General features: G+C 39.6%; 1 protein-coding gene across 1 annotated transcript in view; it reads left to right on the top strand.

Annotated features, from left to right (window-relative positions):
- Window positions 1–23667, top strand: part of ANKMY1 (ankyrin repeat and MYND domain containing 1) — a 101176-nt gene that overhangs the window by 38856 nt on the left and 38653 nt on the right. The window contains 6 exon segments of the mRNA XM_044675634.1: window positions 2482–2622; window positions 6412–6519; window positions 10157–10288; window positions 12873–12986; window positions 13281–13476; window positions 18560–18588. Of these exon segments, the coding sequence (XP_044531569.1) occupies window positions 2482–2622; window positions 6412–6519; window positions 10157–10288; window positions 12873–12986; window positions 13281–13476; window positions 18560–18588 (720 nt within the window).

The following is a 23667-nucleotide window of genomic DNA, read 5'->3' as shown; positions in this document are numbered from 1 at the left end:
TTGTGAATTTCTACATTACTCATTTCATAAGCATACCTAGTAGTTGAATAGCTTTTAATTTTTGGTTTCTAGCTCCCTGAGAATTTGACAGACTATAAATTGCGATTAACAATGTTTTAAAAAAAAAAAAGGCCAGTGAAAAAGAACATTCCATTTAATTGTCTGCTATCATACAACCAAGGCAGCATGGTATGGCAGGAGGAGGAACTGGATTCAAATCCTGCCTCTCATCTCCGATGCTGGCTACTTGTCTGACCATTTTCATCTGTAAAATGAGGAGGCTGGACTAGCTGGTTACTGAGGGTCCTTCTGGTTTTGGAGTTATTGCCCTGACAGTCTCATGATTGTTGACAATTTTCAACTATTATCTTGGAATCTTTGAGACAGTAACATTCTCAATTTTTTCATAAAGTTTTAAACAAAAATGAAGTAGCACATACCGCAAACACGCCACTGATGCAGTGGAATGATTATAAAATTAAATGTACTTAGTGAGGAAACCCCATTGGCTGTTGTCTAGACAAGCAAAATGAACCAAAGTTGAGCAATTATGTTATTTAGTGAATTTAGCCATGGCAATAAGCCAGTCTGGATTATTCAGACTCTCAGCTCCATTTTCCCTATCCAGTAGTATTTAGTGTCTAAATTAGCAGGCAGATCTTATTTCCCTGTGCATGCTGTGACTGGGGACAAATGGGACTAATAATTCATATAAACAATTAGCGAGTTCATTCTTTCTACTTCACATTTAAAATCTCCATGCTTAAGTGATACATCAGGCCTTAATCAGAGATACAGTGCGGTCTAGGGGAAGGATTCTCTGGGCTCCGGGGGGCCAGAGTTCAGTTTCTACCTCTGATTTTGTTATTTTGGTGACCTCAGGTAAGCCCCTTAACTTCTCTGGGTCTCAGTTTCCTCATCTGTGAAATAAGCAGGCAGGACTACATGGCACCTCAAGAGCCTTCCAGTTTTAGAGCTAAAGTTGGAGTTAGACCTTTCCTCAGGGTTTCAGTTTCCAGCCCCAACCCTGCAAAATGAGGGAGGTGAAGAAGATGGCCTCTGAGGTCCCTACCAGCTCTCAAGCTACCATCTTATGAAGTGATCCCAAGATCCTATCTCCCTGGACCTCAGTTTCCATTTGTAAAATGAAGAAGTTGGAGTAGATGACCTCTGAAACCTTTTCAGCTCCAGAGCTAGGATCCTATGATTTTATGTTGTTATGTGGAGGCCAAGCTTGACTCTCCTTTGTGAAATCAAAACACAATTTATTACTCATTAATAATGCTCTATAGACCTGGCATTCTCTGTCAGCTAAATCAACAATTAATATGTTTATTGAAAGTTCAAATAATTCAGTAATTTGCTTCTCTTCTTTCTTTCAGGAGGAAAAAAAAAACAATCTCTTCTTTGGCCTTTATAAACAAGGCTACAGTCTCTCTCTCTCTCTCTCTCTCTCTCTCTCTCTCTCTCTCTCTCTCTCTCTCTCTCTCTCTCCCCCCTATTCCTCTTTCTCCCTCCCTTCCTCTCCGTCCTTCCCTCCCCCCTTCTCTCTCTCCCCTTATTCCTCTTTCTCCCTCCCTTCCTCTCCCTCCTTTCCTTTCCCTCCTTTCCTCTCCGTCCTTCCCCTCTCCCCCTTCTCTCTCTCTCTCTCTCTGTCTTTTTCTCTCTCTTACATTGAGAAATGGGCGGGAAGGTGAGAGGGTGGTGCTGGGCAAATAGTTCAAACGATTGGAATTTCTAGAGGAGCCAGTTTGGGCATTTGGTTGCTAGCAAGGTTGGGGAAATTCTACAACAAACATCTATTAAATTCCTCATATGTGCCAGGCACTCTGCTAAAAACTGGGTATACAAAGACAAGAATAAAGCATCCCTGCCCTCGAGGAGCTTACCTTCAATTGGAGGAGACAACATGTAGTAAAAAAATATACAATTAACAAAATTTTTAGGGGATGAGGATAGTAAATAGCTGGGTAAAGGGTGGGAGATCCAGAAAGGTTTCCTGAAGTAGGTGGTGCTTGAATAGAATTGTTATGGAAGCAAGGGATTCTTAGGGGTAGAGATGAGGAGGGAGGGCATTCCAGGAGAAGGGCACAGCCAATACAAAGTCTCAAAGATGAGAGATAGAGGGGCATTGATGAGGAATAGTAAGAAGGCCAGTTTGGCTGGACTTAGAGTACTGAATATGGTTAGGAAGACAGTTTGGGGTCAGATTGTGAGGGCCTTTTAAAAGAGAAACAAAGGAATTGTTTCTGAAGGCAACATTAGAGATCTGTGAGATATGGTGGTGAAATAGCATTTGTAAGTAATTTGATCTCCAATGATCATTCCATAGGCATTTTTTTTCTGCCAAGCATAAATAAGAATGCAAGAATTCACTCTGATTTGAGGTTGGGTGTTGAGAAAGAGTTTGGGTAAGAGTTGATTGAGTGGTGTGTGTTGCCATAGGCACAATGTTATTTTGATTTCTCTACTCAAATGCAGTTTGACACTTTAATTTCATCCATGAAGCTAAATAATGAACGTGGACCACCACCGTCGTATTATACTCCAACTAAGACACTACCTGAAGAAGGTGGGAGAAGTCCTTTACATGTTGTGTGTGAGAGAGAAGATAACTTTAAGGTAAAGAAGAGAAAGCCTTAATAAATCACGTCTACATTTTACGGATTTATCTTTCTGCCATAAATTAACTCAGAATTATACAGTTGAAAGGATCATAGAATGTTGTATAATCCCCTCCCAATCCATGCTGAAAATTCTCCTGGAGCACATCCATTCCCCTCTACTTTCCCCTGTCCAACCACAATTTTCTAGCTTCTAGCTTTTTTCTTGAGCACTCCAATGGGTGGGAATTATGACCTTCCATAATAGCCTTTACAGTAAAAACTTCTCTTACCTAATGAAGGAACTGGCAAGGCTCTTTATTACAAAGAGATCATTGTAGCCCTAGAGGACATCTAGTTCACTTCCCTCATTTTACAGATGAGTAAACTGAGGCCCAGAGGAAGAAGTGACTTGTTAAAAGTTACAAAGCCACTAAATGACATTGTTGAGACTCCGGTTTGGGTCCTCTGACTCATCTAACATTTTTTCCATGGTGCCATGTTATATCTCCCATAAGAATTTTGTTTTGACCTATAGAAGGAAGGACTGACTTTAGTCTTGTTACTAGACTTAGATGACTCTGGAAGAGAATGTGAGGCTGATGACTTTGGGCAGCTCTGCCTCACTTAAATCCAGCTCATGAGCAAGTCAAGACATTGCCTATGATACCATTGGTTCTCGCCAAAGGATGAACAATAACAACATAAAGAGGGAGGGAAAGAAGGAAGGATGGAATGAAGGAAGGAAGGAAGGGAGGAAGGAATGAAGGAAGGGAGGAAGGAAGGAACGAAGGAAGGGAGGAAGGAAGGAAGGATGGGATGAAGGAATGAAGGATGGAAGGAAGGAATGAAGGAAGGAAGGAACATTAAGTTTCTACTCTCTTCCAGGCACTATGCTAGGTCCCTTACACAAATATCTTATTTGTTAGACATCTCTGGAAGATGTTATTATATACCTCTTTTATGGTTGAGAATACTTGAGGCAGACATGGGTGAAGTGATTTGCCTAGGGTCATACTGCTGGTAAGTGTCTAAATCTGAATTTGAACTTAGGTCTTCCTGACTCCAGGTCTAGAACTCTATCCCTTGGGAAAAATAGGTAGAGTTAACAACATTGGGAATCATTTGCCAGTGCTTCATATCTTCTGTTCCATAGGAAGGGGAGGAGCAGAATTTTATCTTTTTATTCCATTTCCATGATATAGAAGGGATCTCATAAACCAGTGAGTTTAACTTGCCCATTTTATATAAAAAAACCCCAGACAGTTAAGTATCTCACTCAGGTTCACAGAGTTAGAAAGTGTCTGAATTGGAATTTGAACCCAGATATTTCTTACTCTAAGTCCAATGCTTTATTTGTCATGCCATGATGTCTCTATAGGTTCCAATGAAACTTTTGGGTTCTGGCCTCTAAACAAAAATGCAAAGAATATGGAGCAGCAGGCAAGATGTATACTAGAGAGCTTATTAAAAAGAAACCAATTTGGGAACAACTAGGTGGCTCAGTGGATAGAGATCTAGACCTGGAAATGAGAGGTCCTGGGTTCAAATCTAGCCTTAGGCACTTCCTAGCTGTGTGACTCTGAGCAAGTCATCTAACTCCTATTGCCTAGCCCTTATTGCTCTTCTGCCTTAGAACCAACACATAGCATTGATTCTAAGATGGAAGGAAAGGGTTTAAAAAAGGGCCAATTTGGCCTCTTTCATATCATTAAGATTAGGTGGTGGGGGTGGGGGTAGACTAGTGGTAATCAACATTTGTAGAATTTACTGATATCTGAGGCTCACACTGAAAATTTAACTAGAGCATAGCTCTGGTTTTATTCTTCAAAAGGTGGAGGAACCGAGCAAGGGAAACTATTCTCCTTCTGATTCTTATAAACAGGGAGGAATGGGCTTCTGGGTTGGAAAATGCTGAGAATTCTGCAAAGAAGTGACTATTTCATTGTAGAAAAGGAGAAACAAATCACATGCACAATGTGGCATGAATATTGTTTGATTTAGGGAGAACAAATTTCATAGAGTTCAGACAAAAGACAGACAGGTTTCTACAGGCTAAAATCCTATTGGGAAGGCCATCCAAAGAGATGAAATTCTGAATCCACCAAAGGAATTCTGATGAACCAGAAGAAGAAGGGGGTATTGTCAGAAGAGACTGATGCAGATGGTCTGTATACAAGAGAGAACCAAGGACAGGACATTGAGTTTGAACTGTGTCAAGACTGCTGAATCTTAGAATGAGTAGAAGCCACCAAGGAAGGATAAGGATGACAATAGTTTCTTACAAGCCATATTGGGGAAAAAGAGGAGAATGCAAATTATTTTTTAGTACAAATGGGTTGATGGGAATCTCCAGTGGATATATGGCATAACTGCTCAATCCTTGTTTTCCTTCTGGTTTCTCAGCCAAGGGGAATGATCTTTGGACTGGGAAGGACGGAACATTGAACATATTGCTAATAAAGAGTTGATATTCTAGATAAATGAGTTAGTAAGAGGATCCGAAGCTTTTCTTGATAAAGTCAGGTCACCACCCCCAAGGTGAACTATATTCTTAGATGTTTAAAGAATTGGCAGATATGATTGCTGAGCAACTGTCAGCAAATGTCAAAAGATCTGAGAATGGGAGAAATAGTATTCGTGATGAGCAAGGCAAAATTGTACCAGGTTTAAAAACAAAACAAAACAAAAAACGGAAGGGAATGGAATCTACAAGTTTTAAGTCGATTAGGTCTTAATTAGGATATGTGAGAGCTATAGGGTTGCAGATTTCAGCACTGAAAAGGAAAAATTATATAAGATTATATATTATATAAAATTATAAGAAAAATTTCCTACCTAAGCTATTCCAAAGTAAAAAGGGCTTCCTTGCAAGGAGGATGCCAGACACTGAAGGCCTTCAAGTATGAACTGGATGATTTCTTATCAAGGAATCCTGCTTGAGAATGGGCTAGACTCATTGACCTTTTGAGTTCTTTTCCCACTGTGACCTTCTATGATTTAATGAAAGACAGTGTGGTACAGTAGATAGAACACTGGACATAGAGTTGTAAAGACTAGAGTTCAAATCCTGCCTTGTACACTAAATCCCTTGTAAATTGCTTAACCTTCCTGAGCCTCAGTTTCTAAATCTGTAAAATGAGGGAGTGAGATTAGACTCGATGACCTTCTAGCTCTGAATCTATAAGTCTGTGGTCCTCTGAGTTTCAAGGAAATAAAGGAGTTGAATAGAAAAATAAAATGGTTTTATTTTTTGATCAGTGGCTTAGGACTTGTTCAAGAATGCTATTTTTGATATTTACCCTTTCTTCTTTTCTTTCTCTGTTGGGCACAATGTCCTTCCGTTCCAGGGGAATGCTTCAATGAATATGTGACCAATTTCTCATACTTTCATAATGGCAGCCCTCATTTTGCTTTTGGGGGTGGGGAACCATTCCAAGTCTAGTAGTCGGCTCATCTGAGATTCAGACGTTTTCAGAATTTTTGGTCCTGGACTGCCTTTAATGTTGTTGCTGTTTATTTGTTCATGCAATTTCTTTATTAATGATAACCTGAAGACCCTAATATTGGAAAATTCAGGCCTATTTGGCTTCTTTCAAAATAAAACTTTAGGCCTTAGTTTCTGTTGCTTATGCATCTTTGTGCCTCTCTTCTGATAAGGATGAGTGCTTTGCCATCTCTGTCAAAAGGTTTTAGTATCCTGAGGTGTACCCGCTCCTCATTTCAGTAATTTTAGGGAGAAGAATTTATGTTTTAATCAATGTAAATGAGCAACTTTTCTTTAAGTTACTCTTTTCCTTTCCTCTAGTATGTAAGGGACATCGTACGTCTCCTGCTAGTTCATAAAGCGAATCCCAATACCTTGTGGAGTGGCCATTCTCCACTCTCCTTGTCTATTGCCAGTGGGAATGATATGGTAAGCATTTTCACCCTCTTTTTGGAGCTCTTTCTCCTTTGTTTTCTCCTCAGCAGTTTAAGTATTGGCTTCTATGCCAAGAGACAAAAGTTGTGACTTGATTTGGTGCTGGGGAGAATGCTGGATTATTCTATATTGGTGGCACAACCATGGCGATGTAAAACAAACCTTAGGATGCCCTTTGAGGTCAGATGGTCACCCTAGAAAAGGCTTGGTGTGTTTATCAGGTGGGGAATCCCTGTGAAGGTGGGTTCTGCCTCTGCAATTTGAGATTGAAGGACCAAGTCCAATCCTCTCAGTTCTGTAGATGAGGAAGCGGAGACTCAGCAGATCAAATGAGTTATCCAAATATAGGTAGGTAGTGTCAGAGATGGGATCTGAAGCTGGAACCTCTAACACCAGAGGTGGTTGTAGCCTTGCAAGTATCTCAACCTGCCTCCCTTCAGTGGATTTTTCCCATGACCCTTTCCTCTTTCCTACTCACATCTTTCTTCCTGTAGTTGTACCATCCATCTGACTTGAACTGACTCTTTGTTCTTAGAGTATTTTTTTTTCTCACAGATGCTTTTTGGGGACACACATTAGCTTTTCTGAGGGCCAGAAGTTTGCCATGTGCCTTGGATTTCCCCCAACATAGCAATTTCTTTTTCTAATGAAATAATATGTAAAAGAGTTTTGCAAACCTTCAAGCACTATATAAATGCTAGCTTATTATTAGACCCAGAACAAAAGATATATTATTGTTTTTAATGTAATAGTAGCCAGGTGGGCCTACTTATTTTTTCTTTTAAAGTCTTCTTTTACTGAGTTTTCGTTTTTATATAATCTTAATATCTGAACATATCCTTTCTCTTTCCCCTATCTAGTGGCCTAGTTTTGTAGCAAAGACTTAAAAAGAAAGGAATGAAGGAAATAAGCATTTATATAGCACCCACTGAATACCAGGCACTGTGTTAAGTTCTTTACAAATATTCTAATGGCAGGATCAAATGAGATATTTGCAAAGTGCTTAACAGAGTGCTCAGCTCATCATAGGTACATAATGCTTCCTCCCTCCCTCCCTCTCTCCCTATTCCCCTCCCTCTCTTCTTTCCTCCTTCCTTTCTCCTTCCCCTTCCTCTCCCTCCTTCTCTCCCTATTCCCCTCCGTCCCTTGCTCCTTCCCTTCTTTCCTTCCCCCTCCTCTCTCTCCCTCTCTTTCTCCCTTCCCCCTCCCTTCCTCTCTTTCAATCCTATCATTTTTTTTAAACCCTTAACTTCTGTGCATTGACTTATAGGTGGAAGAGTGGTAAGGGTAGGCAATGGGGGTCAAGTGACTTGCCCAGGGTCACACAGCTGGGAAGTGTCCGAGGCCGGATTTGAACTAGGACCTCCCGTCTCTAGGCCTGGCTCTCAATCCACTGAGCTACCCAGCTGCCCCTCAATCCTATCATTTTTTATCTTTGTACCATATCTTTTTGGAGGCAGATGATGGCCACAGGATCTGGTATTGTACAGAGAATTGCACCTGTAATTTAGGAAGACCTGAGTTCAAATTTGATCTCAGATACTTCCTAGCTGTGTAACCCTGGGCAAGTCACTTCACTTTGTTGGCCTCAGTTTCCTCATATATCAAATGGAGAAGGAAATGGCAAACCATTTCAGTATCTTGGTCAAGAAAACCCCAGATGGAGTGACAAAGAGTTGGACACAAGGTTGAACAACAGAAGATTATTAGAAAAAAATGTTCCTAGGGACCACTAAAGGGAAGTTTAGTGGATATTTAATATTAAAATATTAGAGTTGATTGTGCTATCAGTTGATAAAACAAAAATTAATATCATAAATCACAGATTTAGAGCTGGGAATAATCTTATAGGGCATCTGCACTCTCTCTATTCCCCTCTATTTTATAAAGAAGGTGAGACCCAGAGAAATGAAGTGGTTGCACTTCAAACCCAAGTCCTCTGCCTCTAAAAGTCTAAAATTTCTTCTCAGTAGGCATCTAAGCTGAATCTGTGCTAAAAATATTTTCATATGGTCTTTCTACTTAAAGTGTTTGGATAATGACAAAAGATGGGAAACAATGAGATCTGGAGAAGATGTGGAAAGATGGATGCAGTAATTCACTCTTGGAGTTGTGAATGGGATCAGACATTCTGGAAAACAATTGAGAATTATGCTGAAAAGTGACTAAAATACTCATACCCTTTGGCTCTAACAGAGATTCCTCTGCTAGGGGTGATAATTAGATTAAGTCTACACTGCCCATCTTTAGATTTAATCACCAAAGGTGAGCACACCTCCAATCTTGGGAGGTCCTAACCCAGGTGTGCTGGAGTGAATGATGAATCAGAATCAACTGACTGGTCCCCTTGGTGTTCTATGAGAATCATCTATTGTGATTGGACACACAGGCTAGGGGAAGGCACTGGAAGTGCCGCATAAGTGATCCCTCTAAAAAGAGGGAGTTGAGTGAGTGAGAGGGCTTCTGGTTTTGTGAAGGGGACCTGAGGAAGCTTTGCTGGTTCGTGACTGAGACTGTTCCACATTTAAAGTTTAAAGACTGAATCTTCCTGAACTTCTATTAAGAACCTTCTTTTATAGACTCTGTGAGTGGAGTTTGGTCCATTCACCTCCTGCCCTCAGGCCCTTTAACCCTCTGCTGAGGGTTAAGATCTACCCGGATTAATTAGTGGGATAGAGTCTTATTTCCTTACTTCCTCTCTCTCTCTTCTCATGTAAATAAACTTCCATAAAAGTCAATTTTGATTTGAGATTATTCTTAATTGAGGATTGATAATAGTTCAATTCTCTGGCGACCATCTTTTAATATATTGAACCCATAAAAGCCCCTTTTCACTCTTATATTGGCTTATTAGGGAGGCCACTGACAAATCGAAGGGTTCCATATACACCAAGACATTTACAGCAGCTCTTTTTGTGGTAGCAAAGACCTGGAAATGAAGAAGATGCCAATTGATTGGGGGATGGGTCAGTCCATTACAGTAGGACCTCTTTGCATGAGAATTCAGATGTACACAATTGGCAACTAAAAAAAATTAAGGCAGAAAAATAATGTAAAATAAAAATGTTAATTACACACTAAATCTGTGCCATTTTCCCAAGTCACATAAGGTCTGTCAGCAGTTCACCCAGTCATGCTCATTCTCACTCTGAGAAACCTTAGTGAGAGTTCTTATGTTGTTTTGCCCCAAACAATCCCATTAGTCTTTGCCAGAGTCCTCTCTTGTAACAAGTTGTGCCCTGTATTTGTTTCATGAACACTATTTAGTCATTAATAATGGTCCCAAAGTACAAGAGTAGTGATGCTGGGAGCTCTGAGAAGCCTGAAAAATGTCATAAAGTGCCCAGGTATGTTCGTATAAGAAATACTTATTAAATAATGGGATTTACTCTTATACCCAGTTTTCAGCTTACATGAAGAGACTTGGGAATGCATTGGTCATGTAAAACAAGGTCCTACTGTATTGTACACAAAAGTAGGATGTATTAGAAAAACTTTTAGATCTTCTGTGTGATACATAGTAGTTTCAGCTAGGATATAAATTTTGATGATTGTTTTTAGCACCCCCTAAAGCTGTTTGTATCATTTGATTGACTTTGCTTCAAATATTCAGTGCTTGTGTTTTTTGCAGGCAGTGCACGAACTTCTCCTCCGGGGAGCAGACCCAAATCTACCCTTAACTAAAGGGGTAGGCAGTGCTCTTTGTGCTGCGGCCAACCTTTCATTCGAGCAGAAAAGATCTGTGGATGGTAAAATGGCTTTGGTGAGCTCTCTGTGTGGCTATGCCTTTTGTAGGGACTTGATTTATGGAATGTGAAAAGTCATTTTCCATCCTATAGCAATTTCTTGTGGCAATTAAAGTGATTCTTCATTTTTATCTGTTCCGGGGTCCATGGTGGGATCTGTGTCAGCTCTTTATTTTTTCCATGATGAAATTGTGAAAGGAGATGAATTGGTTTATCTTTTCTGTCATTTTTGTTCCCTTTAAAAAATGCAAAGTAGCCAAACTATTCAATCTATTCCATCAAAAATCACATTAAATGTGACCCTCTAAGAGTCCTGTAGGGAGGTTAATCTGACACTAGGACAGCAGACTTTTACTCATGAGGAATCATGGCATGAGACAGTCAACAACACAACAATGACAAAAAAAAAAGGATGCTGTGAAATCGTAATGACCAAGCTTGACCCCAAAGAAGAGATAGGAGAAGCCAGGTAGCTCCTTATATTCCTCACCCCTATCCTCTCCCAGAAATCTATCCCTTATAATAAAGAAGAAAAAGAGGGGAAAAACAGTTCAGAAAGAACGAACCGACATACTGAAATAATCTGGCATTGTACAATGCATCCCCAGAGTCTTAGTGCCATTTCTAAAAGGGGGGTTGGAATAAGGGAAATAGTGTGAAATGTATGATGGGCAAATGAGATACCAATACATTTTGAAGCACTTACACTATGTTAAGCTTAGAACATATAGAAAAAATGAAGCACCAATAAGCCGAGCCAATGAGCATTTACTAAGCACATACTAACTGCCAGATACTACATTAAGTATTGGGAGGGCCCAGGAGAAATTCTGTAACATGTCTTTAAGGCACTCACATTCTAGTTGAGATATTTTCTTTTGGATTGGATCTGGGATTTCCCTTTGGAGAAATTCCCTTGCCCAATGTAGATGAGTGCCTGAGCTGCAATGGATAGTCTCAGGTGGCATTGGAAGGTTCTGTGACTTGCCCTGGGTTAGAGGAGGACCTTGGACCCAGGACTTCTTGACCTTGTCTCCACCATGCGACCCTGCCTCATTTATTGGGTCTTATTCCTGTAACTACGTTTGAGGAGCTGAAAAGAAACTTGGCTGCTTTTCCTCCTTTGGGCTTAAATATTGAAAGCATTTCATCATTATATAGTTCCATTTTTCCTTAAGCATTTCTTTGGGTGTATGCAGATAACAGCCTTGCTGGTGAACAGTAGATTCACTATAATGAAAAGGAGCTGATTGTTGAAATAATGCTCGTTGTCTGAGAACAACCATGATGGAAGGGATACCTCAAGACCCCTTATTTCCCTGGTATCCCACGATGCAGGGCATGGCTTCCCCAAGACGTAGGAGTATTTGAGCAGTGCTTGTCCCAGAAGTCAGTGGGAAGAACATTGCTTCTCAAGCCAGAGGACCCAGGGTTTAATCCTTTGACCTTAGTTCCTTGTCTATTAGGAGACAGTCAGATGTGGATGGGGTAGAATGTTAGACTCCGGAGTTCAGAGTTCAAATCTTCCCTCAGTCACTTAGAAGCTTTTTAACCCCGGCGAGGGTTCATTTTAATCCCTCTTAGCCTCAGGGTCCTCATCTATAATAAAATGAAGGTAATGATGGCATATATACCTCACAAGGTAGTTGTGAGGATCCAATGAGCTCACACATGAAAATAAAGCCTTCCTAAGGCTTAGAGTGTTAGAGAAATGCTAGCTGTTAGCAAGGGGTTGCCTTTGAGGACCTTTCCAGCTCTAAATTCAGGATCCTACATAGGGGAAAAGCAATGGGAATGTATATCAGCAGCCATCAATTTCCCAGATGTCATAGTTTCCACACTGGTAGTTTGTACGTTCTTTGGCTGGACAATGGCCAGAGAAGCGAACTCTGTGTGCAGTCATCTTTTCTGGTTCTATTTTCTGTTTCTAACTGTGTGACTCTGAGCAAGTCACTTAATCCTGTTTGCCTCAGTTTTCTCATCTGTAAAATGAGCTAGAAAAGAAAACGGCAAGGAAAAGATTAGTATCTTTGCTAAGAAAACTCCAAATGGGCTCACATAGTGTTGAAATGGCTCAACAAAAACAGCATCTTCTTTTCTTATCTTCTGTCTTAGTATTAGTTCTAAGACAGAAGAGCAGTAAGGGCTTGGCAATTGGGGTTAAGTGACTTGCCCAGGGTCACCCAGCTAGGAAGCAACTGAGGTCAGATTTGAATGTCTCATCTGGTATTCCAGCCAATTGTGCTATCCAACCATTCCCCATATTTCCTTTCAATGGTAATTTTGAAAATCCCAGGTGGCTTCATTATTATTATTATCATCATTGGTTAGCTCATTGCTATCTTTTGTTTTTACATTCTCTACATGCCCTACAGTATCTTTCCTTCCAGAAAAAGCTATTAATTATAAAAAAAAAATCAAAAAAGGGGATGCAAGAGGAATGGTTCACAAAACGAATCAACATATGGAAAACCATACTAATCATATCTATGCATACAGTGCCCCACTCTATCTCAGCAAAGAAAGGGGGAATGGGTAAAGTGGCTTCATGATTGCCCACAGAGGTTTTACTTTATTTGATGAAGACTCTGCCCTTTGCAGGTGGACAGACTCATACAGTTTGGGGCTGACATCCTGCTTCCAATTAAACTGGTCCAAGGAGACAAATCAGCTGTGGGAACTGCTGTGGATTATGCATACTTCAAATTCTTCCAGGTACACCCTTGAATCCCAGGCAGCCCACCTTTTGGGAGGAGCTGTGCCCTCTCCATAGCTGGAGTCTGCTCAGTCTCTCTTTGGTGTCCTTCAGTTTCTTTTTTCTTTCAGCAAACTCAGGGTAAGAGAGTAGAAACCTTCCAGGTACTATGGCACAGGTGTGGGGTTCTCTTCCTCCTTATCTGGACTAAGAAAAATGAAGGAGGTTCAGCACAGGAGATGCTCTTTGTTTCTCCTGGGTTTTCATCTCTGGAATCCAATCGCTGTAGAGTAACGAATCTTTGTGCACTGCAGGATAGGAGGTTAGCACACACCCCATTACACTCGTTGACCACGCTCGAGCGGGAAACACTGATGATGCGTAAAAAATTCTTAGAGTACATGGGTTCCCGACTCCGCAGAGCTGTCGTGGCGAAAGAGGAAGAGTGGGATCGGAAATTATTGCTGATGTCCAAGAAAGGTGAGTAAAAACCAGAACCTGGCATCAAAAGTTACTAAAATCCCTTGTGTCCTAGGGAACCATATTGGGAAAAGGTATCCCTCTGGAGAGGCCATGTGGTCATCACAAGCTGGGATTCAGAGTCAGGAAGAGCTGAGTTTGAGTCTTGCCTTTAACTGTAAGGATGGGATTTGTACAAGGGGGATGGGACAAAAGGGCTATGTGTCTCAGGGCAAGACATTTAAGCTTTCTGTCTTCTTGGCCAGAGGTTGGTTGTGAGCAGATACCAGATTAAAGTGTAATTGGGAAATATTTAGTAACATAAGTAAAATATTTAGTAACATAAATACTTAGTAACATAAGTAAAAATACCATAGAGCATAGATATGTCAGTATGTTACAATCTATTATATAAACTATTTAAACTAGAGAAGATTTTATCTTGTGACTTCTCTATTCACCTTATATTTAAAACTTTGATTTACTCCCACCCCCCAAAATTTAGCATTGGCCTCTTTTTTTCTACTAAAACTGTTATTGGCTTAGAATCCCACTTTGAGGCTCTAGTCTCCACTGGCCAGAACCTCCAGGATTATTTTAGACAGCTTAGACCCAGCCTAAGTTTTACAGTTAACTCTGAGCTTTGGAAACACAGCACTGGATGTCTCTAGGCTTCAGTGACTTCCTGGCGTGGCATAACTCAACTTCTGTACGTTATTCTAAGTCCCAGGCTGGCTCAGCTTTGTGTGAAGTCAGTAAATCTAGAAGACACCAAGTTGGCAGCCTGATTAGGGTGTACTTTTCCCTTGGATTTACCTTTCCATCTGAGCTCTATTGCAAAAGCCACCTCTCTTTCATCAGGGTCTGGAGATTTTTTGAGTGGACTGAAATTTATTAATTCCAGTGTCTGAGGGACTGTCCTTGACAGAGCCATTCCACCCCAGGAGAGGGTGGCATCATCATCTGGGAATGCTAAAATCCAGAAGGAAAAACTAAGAAGGTGTAAACGGCTTCATAAACACATAATTAATTTGTAAACCAGAAGATGACATCTTCATGCCTTGGAATACATTTTCCTTGTTCAGCTTTCATGCTTGCTAAACAGAAATTGACTCTCAGGTGAAAAATACCCACTCCCAGAGAAACAGATGTCTTACCTTGGAAACCAAACTGTATAATAGAAGAAAAAAGATTACAAGGAATTAGAATAATAACATCTCTGGCAGCTGTTGGGGCAGTCACAATCCAATTTGGGCTCAGCTGATCCTAAAAAAAATAAGCCTAATTCTTGCTTTGAAAAATTCATATGACCCTGGATTGATTACCTTATTGAGAATACTCTTGAGATCTTTGGCTTCATAGGCAATCCCAGTTGTTTCATGCCTACGGCTTGTTTCTAGAAATCAGCCACATTCTCTGGAGAACTTAAGTAACTCTTTCTTTTGTAATACCAAGTCCTGCCCTCCTAAGGGGAGGATGGCTGGTTCTTGGTTGTTTCCTCTGGATATGTCCTAGTCTGTCAACATTCTTACTGAATGTGGTAGCCATCAATCAACACAGTATTCTCCAGATCTTGTCTGATTGGGGTAGAGTCTAGGGGAATTCTTTTTTTCACTTAGTTTTAGTTGTCTTCTTCGATCTTCTCTAAGACTGCATTAACTTTTGTGTTGTCATGCTATTGGCTCCCTCTTCTTTAAGATTCCCATGTCTTTTCCACTTGAACTATTGTCTAGCCAGATATCCCTCATCATCTCTTTGTTGGATTGATGTTTTGAACCCAAGTGGAGGTCTACTTTAGTTGTATTATTTTTTGTAAACCTTTACCTTCTGTCTTGGAATCAATATTGCATGTTGGTTCCAAGGCAGAAGAAGAGCGGTAAAGGCTAGGCAATGGGGGTTAAGTAAGGCTTGCCAGTGTCTGAAGTCAGATTTGAACCCAGGACCTCCCATCTCTAGATCTGGCTCTCAAGTATTAATTTTTTTCAAAGGTAACCACAAGTGTTTGTTGACTGACATCCAGAATACACGAACATTCCTACAGGAAGAGCTCAAGATGTGCCCATCTTTGGTCCACTTCATTAATGTTCTATGGGTCTTGGCCTTATCTGGTTTAGGGAAATGAGACTGCAGGCATAATTACTCTACAATGTATGCTCTAAATAATAATAGCTCTAATAAGTTAAATCATATAGAATTTGGTCCATTGATATAATCTACTGAGATTTTTCTAGATTCTCACTCTGTTGTCCAATATGCTAAGTTACAAGGTTTATATAATTTGCATTTGGTGTTTGTTCCAAGTTGTTGATAAAACGTTAACTAGTATAGGACCAAGACTAGCTCTCTGGGTATACTCTACTAGAGGCCTCCCTCCAAGGTGACATTAATTCACTAAGAATCAGTCTTTGGGTGTAGTCATTAAACTAATTCTGAGCCTGCCTAATCACTGAGCCTGCTAGTTATCTTAGCCCTCCTTTCTTAATTTTGTCTGACAAGAATAGTCTGAGAGACTTCATGAAGGTGCTAAAATTATGTTCATAGCATTTCTCCACTTTACTAGTCTAGTAACTTTGTCAGAAAAGAACATATAGTTTGTCTGCCACTTTGTTTTTGGATAAAGTCTTGCTGACTCCTAGTGATCATTGTTTCTGTTTCTAAAGACTTATGAACCATCCCTTTAATAATGAGATGCCCTGGACTTGGTGAGGAATCAAAGTCAGATTTCCCAGTCTATATATTTTTTAAGATTTCAGTCCTTCTCTTTCTATTTTTGAAAATTGGGACAACACTCACCCCTTTCCAGTTCTGCCTCTCACTTCTTTCATTGTTCACTTGTTCAGAGATCCACTTAATTCATTAATTCATTAATACCTCCTTTCCCATAAGCTCTCTCAGTGCTTTGTGATGAAATCCATCTGCCTTGGTGACCTAATGCATCCAAGGCAGCTGGAGCCTTCTTTTTGTCTGCTTGCTTATTTTGGGCTTCCACTCCCTCATAATCACTTTTATTTTCTTCCTCATTCTGAAGATCATTTTCCTTGGCCGAGAAAACAAAAGCAACATAAGAGCTGAATATAGACTCATAGGTTTAGAACAAGAAGACGACTTAGAAGCCATATATATGTGGGCATAGGCTCATAGACCTAAAGCTGGAAGGGATCCCTCATTTTATAGATGGGAAAACTGAGGTCTAGGGAGCTGAAGTACCTTGCCTAAGGTCAGAGGCAACACTGAAAAACACCAGTTTCCTCTGATTTTAAAGCTATTACTCCTTCCCATTTCTCTCTTGTTGTGGGCCAAGACATTGATGGAACAGGGAAGCTGAGAGTAAACTACTAAGAGGAATATATAAAAGCAATTTTTAGGCAGAAAGTTCCTGAGATGATGGAGTCTATCTTTCTGACAGCTTTTATTCTCTGAATTGCTTTTAAATTTCATTGCTAACTGTTTTCTACTCGAGGGTATGGAAAGTGTTTTAGAAACAAAACTGTTTTGAACCCTGGGGTTCTGAGAGGGCCTTTTAAATAGTTATAGAGAGTTATGGGTTACCTTCATGTCAGGTGCCTCATGGATTAATCAGAGGTTTGGTAATTTGCAATGCCAAATTGGAGAGTGAGCTGGGAGCAAGAAGGCTTTCATAATGCCCGATAGAGAAAAGGTGCAGCGATGCTTTACTTAAAATATACAGTTTTGCGCTCTGTGGTCATTCCAGAGCTTCTTCATTTTCTCAGGAAGTATCCTGAAAATTTGGACAGTTCTGCCTTCCCTCCTTTGATTTTCCTCCCATACCCCTCCATAGATCAGAAAACAAGACAAAGCATCTTTTTATTAGGATAGATGTAGAAATGGAAGGAAGCAGAGGCCATCCATTCCTTTATTTATTAAGAGATTGAAGCCCAGAATGGGGAGGTGACTTACCCTCAAGTCCTGTGACATCAAAGTCCAATTTGCCCTTTCTTTGGTATCCTGGTACTTCTCCACTGCCTTAGCATTCCCGACTTTAGCTTATTTTTAGTAGTAGTATTCCTAATGCTGTTTTATAGAATCATACCACTCTTTTACATGCTATTTTCCTCTTTTCTAGTCGGAACTTGAATTCAGAACTTCTGACTCCAAGTTCAATGTGCCTTTCTGTTGCTTTCTAAGGCCAAAACAATGCACAGGTGCCTTCTCTGTTAATGATTTCCTATTTATCCTGTCTATATCTCTTTTCTACATATTCATTTGCTTGGTGTCTCCTTCATTAGATTGTCATCTCCTTGAAGGCAGGAATTGTTTTTTGCCTTTTTTTTTTTTTTTGATTCTCAGGGCTTAGAATAGTCCTTAGCATGGTATAGGCCCCTAGTAAATCTTTATTGATTGATTGAGATACTGGGATGAGTAAGGCACTATGGATAACAAAGTTCCATAATTCTGGAGTCATTTGAACTTTGAGATCCCGTGACTCAATCAAAACCATTTATTAAGTGCTGGACTCTTTCACTCTATGGCTCAGAAAATGTTCCTCAGGAAAAACATGTTAACATGTTAAATTACATTAAAAAGAAGGAATCCTGGGGGCAGCTGGGTAGCTCAGTGGATTGAGAGCCAGGCCTAGAGGCAGGAGGTCCTGGGTTCAAATGCGGCCTCAGACACTTCCCAGCTGGGTGACCCTGGGCAAGTCACTTGACCCCCATTGCCCACCCTTACCAATCTTCCACACCTATAAGTCAATACACAGAAAGTTAAGGGTTTAAAAAAAATAAAAAAAAAAAGGAATCCTAAACTTTTGTGGCTAGTTTAGAGAAAATAGGATTGTTTGTTACAAGGGGATGGTTCTTTGAATAGAAGAGAGAGGAGCAGATTTGGAAATGAAGGTGATATAAAAATAAAAGTTATCAATTAAAATGATTTTTAGAAAAGCAGTTACTAAAGGTTTATGAGCTCTTTTTTGTAGAAATTGTGAAGATCTAAGTGATGCATGTAGAAACACCAGTTCAACGGATATAATTGTGATAGATTTGATTCGACCCCTCTCAGAAAAAGCATCCTGTCACCCTAGTGAAATGATCAGTAATGTGGAAATAGGTCTTGATCAGTGATACACGTAAAACCCAGTGGAACTGCATGTCGGCTATGGGGGCAGGGGTTGGAGGGGAGGGAAAGAACATGAATCGTGGAACCGTGGAAAAATATTCTAAATTAATTAAATAAAAATGGTCAATTCAAAAAACACAAGAAAAAAAAAAGAAAAAGCATCCTGCTGATGAAATTGTCAGCTGTACTTCTCTGAGGGTTAATCCAGGTCTCATTCTCTCTCTCTCTCTCTGCAGCGGAATTAGCCTCTAGGTCAAAGAAGAAGACTTTGGGTGCTCCTGCTCCTGCTCCTGCTCCTGCTCCTGCTCCTGCTCCGACTACCGCTGCTACTACCACTACTGCTACTGCTACTGCTGCTTCCACTAACTCTGCTAAATCAGAAGACATCAAGTAAGAAAAGAATTCAGAATTCTTGATAATTGAGGCTCTTTACTTAAATTCTTAACCTTCTTGGTGTCACCTCTGTTTTTTGGCAGTGTGATGAAGTCTTGTGCCAAACTCAGGATAATGTTTACAAATGCAAAAATTAAATATGGGCTTACAAAGGAAATAAAATACATTAAAACCAGTTTTCAAAATATTTTTTAAAAGTTCACAAACTTCAGGTTTAAGAATTCCTTTCCTTAGGAGAATAACCACAAACCTAACAATTAATTTTAGTTTATAAAAATTCAAGCTCTATTTTTACTGTAGTCTTTAAAATATAAAGTTTTCCCTTTGACTTCAGGCTTTCTGGTTTGCCTGATTAATAATTAATTAATTTAACTGCTGGGGTATAAATGTTTGAGAACCTGGCAGTATACGAGACAGTATGATGCCATTTCATTGTGCATTTTTTTGTAAGAATTCATAATTGCTTCATAAGAATTTCAAAGGAACCAAGAATCTCTAATAAGTTCCGTCGTCCTATTTTGGATTATAGTTCTAGAACTGGAAGCCATCTAGTCTGCTCTCCTGATTTTCTAGACAAATGGAAACTCAGTAGGGTTAGGTGACTTTTTCAAGATCGGGTTGTTATTTCAGTCATTTCAGTCCTGACGACTCTTTTGGGGTTTTCTTGGCAAAGATACTGAATGGTTTGCCATTTCCTTCTCCAGTATATTTTGTAGATGACTGAACTGAGGCTAACAGGGTCCTACAGGTAGAAAGTGCATGAAGCTGGATTTGAACTCGAGTTCAATCACTCTTCAAGGTGGAACCATCCAGTAAGTGGCAGAGGTGGGATATGACGGCCAGGCTTCTGACTCTGTAGCCATTGCCCGCCATTGTACCATACTGCCTCACTACTGGTAGCTGCTCTCTTAGTTTTTTTATTCATTAGTATCATTTTCTGAGTGCATTTACGTTCTGAGGGAGAATGAATGAATGAATGAATGAATGCAACTATACCACAAATGATCATATTTTACATTTCTGTCTTTTCTCTTTGACTGTAGAGCTAGGTTGAAACTCAAGTGAGATTTGGCATTATCTGTGATTTGACTCAGAAAAATTAGTTATATTTGGGACTGTACTTTCCACTCTCTTGACTGAGGCTTTATTACTGAAATCTATTGATGTGTGTAATTGAGAGTCACCTTATGAATGAGGGGACCAGAGTGGCTTCGTCTTCAAAAGTAGCTTCAGAATGTGAGAGACCGAGTTGATGTATGTAAGCAAGAACACAGAGCAGAACGCGTGGAAAGCATCTGTCCGTAACCCTGCCCGTGGGCAATGGGGAAATGGAGAAGGAAGGTCGGGACTCTGCATTATGGCAAAGGTTATCGTTGAGCTCCTTCCCACCACCATCGTGGGCATGTAGAGTAGTCGGGGATTTAAGGAGAGGAGGAATAGACAGACTGCCAGGAATATTAGATTAGCGGCTAGATATATTGCTTTTTGTTATAATAAAACCTTTTCATTTTTATGTAATCAAATGAATCCATCTTATGTTTGATGATATCCTGGAAGCCACAAATTATTAAGCATTTATCATTTCTCTACAGTCAAGCTGCAACATTTCCCCTTATACTTTTTAAAATATGTATTAATTTTTATTTAGTTTACTCCATTTACAATTTATTTTGGTGAATGGTGTGACATGCTGGTCTGTGCCTATTTTTTTTAAACCCTTAACTTCTGTGTATTGGCTCCTTGGTGGAAGAGTGGTAAGGGTGGGCCATGGGGGTCAAGTGACTTGCCCAGGGTCACCCAGCTGGGAAGTGTCTGAGGCTGGATTTGAACCCAGGACCTCCCGTCTCTAGGCCTGGCTCTCAATCCACTGAGCTACCCAGCTGCCCCCAAGTTTGTGGATTTTTTGTGCAATTTCGGTCTTTGTTAGCAGAGGTAATTGAAAGTTAACTTCTATTGCTCTAGTCAAGAATTTCTAATGGAGCTTTAAGTGGGATTAGTTATTTTTTTTTAATTGAAAAAATTTTGCATGTCTATTTTGTGTGTAGACTAGTGATGGGCAAACTTTTTTTTTTAAACCCTCACCTTCCATCTTGGAATCAACACTGTATATTGGCTCCAAGGCAGAAGAGTGGTCAGGGTAGGCAATGGGGGTCAAGTGACTTGCCCAGGGCCACACAGCTGGGAAGTGTCTGAGGCTGGATTTGAACCCAGGACCTCCCGTCTCTAGGCCTGACTCTCAATCCACTGAGCTACCCAGCTGCCCTCTGTGCCCATTTTTCACCAAACTGCTATCCAATTATCCCAATAATTATTGTTGAATAATAAATACTTTCTCTAGTGTTTTGCAATCTTGAGTTTATCAAACACTTGACTAACAATATTCATCTGATTACTGGACTCATCATATACTTTATTCTAACGATCCTCTTGTTGAATTTTTACCCCAAAGCAGATGGTTTGATAATTAGAATGTTAGGATGTAATCTGAGATGAGACAGTACAAAAGTTCTTTTTCCTTTTCATAATTTCTTGTGACCTTTTCTTCTTCAACAGAAATGATATCATTTATTTATACATATTTAAAAAACCTCATACTTTCCATCTTAGAATCAATACTTTGTATTGGTTCCAAGGCAGAAGAGAGGTCAGGGCTAGGCAATGGGGATGAAGTGACTTGTCTCATAGTTAGGAAATGTCTGAGGCCAGATTTGAACCTAGGATAACTCTCAATCCACTGAGTTACCAGCTGCCCCAGAAATGTTATCATCTCATCCAATTTCACAAATAATTCTATAGATGTTTTCATTGGCGTGTCATAAAATACATGAATTAATTTTGGAAGTATTACCTTTATTGGTTCACATTTATGAGACCGGCGACACTGGATATCATTGTATTTGTTTCTATAAAAATTGTTTTATAGCTGATCTTGTGAATCTTGGAGATATCTTGGAAGTGTCCTTCACACGCAAATATAATTAAGTTGTCATTATTTTAAATGGAGAATAATATGGTCAATAGCAAAAGCTTTGGGAGATTTGGACTTCCAGCCAGCATCCTTGGAGCAATGACGTTGCTTACTTGATAGCATTATCTCTATTGGAAGCCAACAGACCAGAGAACAAACCAGACACACTAATGAAAGGCAGAGTCAGGACTCTGGGAGGACAATGACCCTTGGAAGCCAGTAGAGAGCCACACACCTAAGGAGAACTTTATGAATCCTCCACAAAGGGAGAAAGGGAGCTTCCTGTTACCCCTTTGCCACATGCCAGTCAATTAGCATTTACTATGTGCCAGGCACCGTGCTAAAACTTCTCTCTCTTAAGTTTGAAAGCAATCAGGGTTAAGTGACTTGCCCAAGGTCACACCATTGGGAAGTATCCAAATGTACTCTCCCCAGGGACACTGGGTGTAGGAGAGGGAGGGTGCCTTAGACTCCTGCAAGGGAGGAGGGTGGCCTTTTTTTTTAACTGACTTTTTATTATGCCACCTTAGTAAAATACTCTTTCCAAAAAGCTAATTAAAATCCAGCAGACTAATAGATAATCAGTTGAGAATATACTAGACGGAGGCTTGTGAGCAACAATAGTAGAAAAACTAACTGCTCAGGATTGCCCTATAAACCTGGGAGAAGTTATCATTGCTCTCTGGTGGCCAACCTGCCATTGTGAGTGGGAAAAGTAGTCCTGCAGAGCATGCTGACTCTCTGGTTTAATTAAATACTGTCTTAGTTACTACATATTATATAGTATAATATTACTATATGTTGTATGCTACATATTTAATACTATGTAATATATACTACATATTAATTAAATTCTAGCATTAAAAATCTTTTCATTGTAATATTCTGTGTGTTTTTTAAAACATAAATTGGTTTTCATTTTAGTCGATTGAATCCTTTGATATAATCATATGATCTTAATTATAATTACTTTTATTGTAGTATGATTAGATATATTTTCCCACAATCTAGAAACATCTTTGGGTTCCTGAAATAAATACAACTTGATTATAATGGATGCTCTTTGTATTTCATTTGTCAGTATTTTATTGGATTTTTTTTTGCATTGCAATTCATTAATAATATTAACCTGTTACCTTCTGTCTCAGAATTGATACTAAGTATTGGTTCCAAGGCAGAAGAGCAGTAAAGGGCTAGGCAATTGGGGTTAAGTGACTTAGCCAGGGTCACACAACTAGGAAGAGACTGAGGTCAAATTTGAACCCAGGTCCTCCCAACTCCAGGTCTCTTTCTCTATCTACTCAGCCACCTATCCATCCCTGCTGTTCTTTCATTGTCTTATCCTACACTTATTTGCAGTTCAGAACAATATTTGGTAGGGTGCTGTTTCTTCTCTATTTTTGAAGATGGTTTAAGTAGCATAAGAATTTAAAACATTTGATAGACTTCACATCTGAATCTATCGAATTCATATATTAAGGGATGGTACTTTAAAGTCGTTTTCAATGTTGCCCTGGAATTGCTATATTAAGGCTCTCTATTATTTTGTCAGCTTGTATATTTTATATTTTCCATGGTACTTATTGATTTCTTTTATATTCTTTGTTTTATTTGCATGAAATGGTGGGAAATAATCTCAAATAATTTTCTTTTTCTTTATCATTCTTTGTGATTTTACCCTTTTCATTTTTAGCCATTTTTCTTTTCCTGTTTTTGCTTAAATTCAATTTATTATTAGTAATTGTATTGTCTTTGAAAAAGAACTCGTTAGAAATTCTTTTAAATTTGCATTTGATTCTCATCTC

Source organism: Gracilinanus agilis, chromosome 4, assembly GCF_016433145.1.
Source record: "Gracilinanus agilis isolate LMUSP501 chromosome 4, AgileGrace, whole genome shotgun sequence".
Lineage (NCBI taxonomy): Eukaryota > Metazoa > Chordata > Mammalia > Didelphimorphia > Didelphidae > Gracilinanus > Gracilinanus agilis.
This window is presented reverse-complemented; position numbering and strand designations above follow the sequence as displayed.